General features: G+C 26.9%; 1 protein-coding gene and 1 long non-coding RNA gene across 2 annotated transcripts; both read right to left on the reverse strand.

Annotated features, from left to right (window-relative positions):
* LOC18602229 lies at positions 461–1,766 on the reverse strand. The gene is made up of 2 exons (XR_001927364.1): positions 1,484–1,766; positions 461–1,300 (listed from the first exon to the last, which is right to left on the reverse strand). It is a non-coding gene; the product is annotated as an uncharacterized LOC18602229 (long non-coding RNA).
* Positions 2,307–3,295, reverse strand: LOC108660467 (non-specific lipid-transfer protein 1-like). The gene is made up of 2 exons (XM_018119340.1): positions 2,937–3,295; positions 2,307–2,519 (listed from the first exon to the last, which is right to left on the reverse strand). Exons 1-2 carry the CDS (start codon positions 3,293–3,295, stop codon positions 2,510–2,512), a joined length of 369 nt encoding a protein of 122 aa, XP_017974829.1. The 3' UTR covers positions 2,307–2,509.

Here is a 5,045-nt window from a genome sequence, read left to right on the forward strand (position 1 = left end):
CTTTGGAGCTTTCTTTTAAATATGTTATAGATTAGAATTGAACCCCTGCTTTGCGTTGCGGCAAAATGAAAGAATATTTTATTTTGTTGGATAGAAAACTTTTGAGTTAGAAATGTTTGTCTTAAAATATGTGTTTGTAAAAATATCTATACACAAAAATTATTGTAAAGTTAACCACAAAGCGAATAATTGTTACATGATTGTTCACAAATTTATGTATTAATTTTCAACTAACTTACAAAAAGTTAATGCTTATGAAAAAATTAAGATAAAACATAAACTGTTATGAATCAGAATCATATTGTGTCGTTACTATAAAAGCTATTAAAGTAATTTCGTAACTTAAATGGTTTCTATTAAATTTAATACGTAGTAGAGTATAATGATTTGACCAATATATTTCCAACATTACTGTTATATATTAACTTAATTAAGAATAAAGTAACCTATTTTTCATAAATAAAACCAACAAATTCGAACAAACTTGAATAAATATCTAAATAAGTTACATACAAAAAAATAAACTGAAAAAAAAAAAATTTTTGTGCTCAAATACCTAAGGAGGCAGAAAAGAAATTAATTAAAAAGTACCAAGCAACTCCATATCAGATTCAATTTTGTAATTTTCATGTGCTCTTGTGAATAAATTTCTTACAAACTATTTATAGAAATAACAACATAATTGTCATATTAAAGAGACTAACAAGGATAGCAGCACACCGATAAATAGTTTGTGATTCTTTTATGCCAACTGCTTTGACCTGAGCATGTGAAAGAAGAAAAAAAAATATTAATGGCAGAAAAAAGGAGAAACTAAGGAGAGGTTTGCACATGATATTCATTAAAGTAAGATGTTGTATAGATCTTTTTTTACAACTAATAATCCATGGATTATAATATAAAACCCCAATGAACGCAAATAAAAGGTCATAAAAGAACTAAATGATTATGAATGAGTAACAAATAAGGAACCAAAACAAATTGAAAATTACAATCAGATAAGGCAAGCAAAAATAATAGAAAGGAAAGAAACAGAGAAAAAGCAATTGTTACGAAGACAAAAAATCAAAACCTGATGATAAATAAAAACAATGAAATCAGAAACATGTGATCATAAAAAATATTACCATAGATTGTGACAATCCTTGTCTTCGGACGTGTAACTTGATAGTTAATAGAAACTTATAATTAAGAGGAGTGGGATAAAGATTAAAGAGAAATATTTTAATCAACTTTACCTGGATTTCTTTTTGCGTGCTCTTACTTCACAGTAAACTGTTTACTTTAATGCTTCGCCAATCTTTGCCCATCACCAAGAAATCATTCAAAACATCAAATTGAAAATGGTGATAAATGTAAATGTCAACAAAAAAATAAGGAATGACTAAAACAAATGTAGATAGGTTTGTCACTTAGGCAAGCAGCAAATAAATAATTTGACTGAGCAAAGATGTATAGAAACACATAAGTTAAAGTTAAAAACCTTTGCCTGAATTAATTGGACATCCTTGGCCACAAACTCTGCAACTCTATTATGATCTTCTATTTGAAGGCCTGAACATACATCGTTGGCTAGAGCCTTCTCAAAGTTTAGGCCACAAAGGCTGTCAAATCAATATCTCCATAAAAAGGATAGATCTTCAAGAGACTGATCCAAATGGAATTACTTATAATAAATATAAATAAAATAAATAATTAACATCTATTTAAACTGTTTAGTAATTCATATTCAACGTTCTTACGTTCATAATCACATCAATAAACAACCCATGTTAAAATTAATCAAAGTTTTTGTTTTCTTTTAATCAAAATTTCTATTAAAGAAACCCATGTTAAAGTGTGTGAGTTGGTGCCATGTGGCAATGACTTGTTCACGTACCAGTTCGGGCTCGAGCATGATATTAACAATATGTGAGCTTGCTGAAACCCAATTCTAATAAGAAAAATAATTTCAATGCCCGCCCATTTGAGCTCCGGTCTGTATATTAAAAACTTGCTAATTTTGATGCGAGCAAAAATGGAAAATACAACTTAATTTAGTTCAAAATATTTATTTCTTTAAATTTTTATTAATTCATGTTACAAAGCAAACCATCCTTTCTGGTTAATATCAATTTTTTTATATTAACCTTTTAACTTTAAACTGTTTACCTTATTTAAACTACAACTAAATGAGTAAATTTATTTAATAAATCTACTATTGAGTAGTTTGGATGCCAATTTGCTTACTTTGAAAAATTAATTATGCAAAAATTTTAATAATAAAAAAAAGAAATAAGTCAGCTTCCATGGGAAGCACTATCGTATATATAGGATCAACTTTGATTATAACCAGCACTGGATTTGTTCATAAGATACAAAGTAACAATCAATACGTAGAAAGAACAACTGACAAACAAATATATATATAGCCCCGATAAATTGAACCCATTATTTTATTTTGGAACTCCAAGTCTTTATTCTATATGTTGCATGCATGCAGCCAGCTCGTATCCCGGCTTTATTCATCTTAGTTCACCCTGTAAAGAGAGAAACATTTTAATTAGAAAAAAGAAAATCCCTTTAACAAGTATGCATAAATTAATATATATATATATATATATATATATATATTATATATTATATATGATANTATATATATATATATATATATATATATTTATATATATCAAGATAAAACTAAAGAGTGTGTTCAGATGAAGAATTTTGAAATTCTCAAAAGTTCAAAGCGAAGGTAATTTTTTAAAATGCATCAAGTTAAAATAAAATTAATCATTTATAATTGCATATTGTTTTGATATTTAATTTTTAAAATGCAATTTGAAGTATTGAAATATGATGGAATTAAAAACATTATAATGATTATTTAAAAAGACAGAATGATGATGTAAGAGATAGTCAGCAAGGAGATGAAGGCGAAACGGATGTATATATACTTTTTGCAGTCCGTGGAGGGGCTGATCTTGTAAGGAATGTTGACATTGCACCTTCTAGGAAGGCCTTCAACCAAGTCTAGATTCAGACCGGTGAAGGTCCCAGCCAGCCCTTTTATGCAGTTGCAAGCCTTTTGGCGATCAGCTTTGCTCTGAGCCTGTTTGTTCAGTCTCCGAACCCCATTGCAGCATCCTTGCGGTGGCGGACGCACATTTTTTCCACGCAACGTCAGGTAAGTTAAGCATGGAAACAGTTGACCTGTCACATCATCACAAGTTAGTGCGGCGGTGGCCATTGGATCAACCACCAACATCCACAACACTGCTAGACCAAAAACAAGCTTAAGATTAAGAGCAGCCATGAATATTTCTGTTGAAATTAATAAGCAGCCTGTTTCTTTTGGGACAGTAGCTAGTGAGGAGGAAATTGGCTTGTGTCTTCCAAGGAGTGACCGGGCTTGGCTTTTATATACTACAACAATAGAATTGAACAATAATTTGCCAAGTCGTTGACCTTTAAGTTTTATTCTCTTTCTGCAAATCTTGAGTTCCATGTGAAAGTTCATGATTCAATTAAATAATTAAATAAAAAAACAAATCAGAATTTAAATAAAAATCACAAACCAAAATGTTTACTTAAAGATATAAGTAAAAGATGTCCCACGAGGCACTTCATAATTTGAATTTAAATTTTTTAAATAAAGGACGGGTAAATTTTATTTACATCTTTTATAGTTACAATTTTTTTCAGTTGACATTTTATGATTTTTTTTCTCAATCAATAGTATCATGTGAATAATTTATATTTCCACAAAAGATTAGGTTGTTAATTTTTTCCCAATAAAATCACAAAAATACTCTTAAATATAAACATATATGCTAATTGAAATAGAAAATATTTTAGTAATTTTACTAAGCAAAATTAACAAGATAATCTTTATAAGAACAAAAGTTATTCACAAAATTGCATCCGACTATTTGTTTCATTAGTTGGTATATGATTTCTCAGCTTAAAAGTAGGATTCGAATCATCTTTCTCTTAATTTTCAAAAACAAAAGTTATTCATAAAGTGTTAATTAAAAAAAATGATATTTATACGGTGGTAATTGAAAAGAAAAAACAGAATGCCATATGAGAAAAGTTAAAATCAAAAGTAATGTATATAGAGTTTGCCCATAAAAGCTCTCATGAATTACACATCTTAATTTAAAGATTTGATAATAAATTTTAAAAGAAAAATTTTGGATTTTATATGACGAGATATATTCAAAGCTCAATAGAATTATATTTCCTCCAACTGATTTTCTTTGTTCATCTTTTTTACAATGTTTTAAAATTGTCTGCTGGGCAATTTTAACTTTTTAAATTTCAAATTTATTTTTCGTTAATTTTTTTTTTGACATTAACAACCATGAAGCATCAATTTTATAGGAAACATTTTAATAAATTTTAATATAAAATATACTGAAACAAATTTTTTTATAATCTTTATGAAAATCATATAATAACAAACAAAATATGAAAGGTGGAAAATTCCGTATAGAAATTTTGTGCTTTTAAATAAATGTACAAAAATTTTATGAAATAATATCTAGAAAAGTCTTTATTCTTTTATTATGTTCAATTAAGTCACTATATTTATATTTTGAGTCAAAAAACTCTAATATTTTTATTTTTAACCAAATAAGTCATTATCACTATGGTTAATTTAGTTAAAAATACTTTATCATTCTATACCATGTAATCACATTGATATAATATGCTGATATGTCATAATACATGATGATATGGTATATTGATATAACATGATAACATCACCATGTGACATTTTTTACCATTCACTTCATCGTAATGTGGGCATAAAATGAAAAATTATATTTTAACTAATTACAATTAATCCATTATTATATTTTTCATGCCATAAAATGACTAGAAACTTGAAATTACATTCTAATTTTTTGAGACAAATAAAAATCTACTTTTCAAAAAAAAATTATGAAAGGTTATTTGATTCAAAATAAAAATATAAAAATTTAATTAAATGTAATATTAGAATAAGAATTTATTTAAAATGTCTTAAATAGTTCATAAATTTTTTTGAATATTATGTC

This window comes from Theobroma cacao, chromosome 4 (assembly GCF_000208745.1).
Source record: "Theobroma cacao cultivar B97-61/B2 chromosome 4, Criollo_cocoa_genome_V2, whole genome shotgun sequence".
NCBI lineage: Eukaryota > Viridiplantae > Streptophyta > Magnoliopsida > Malvales > Malvaceae > Theobroma > Theobroma cacao.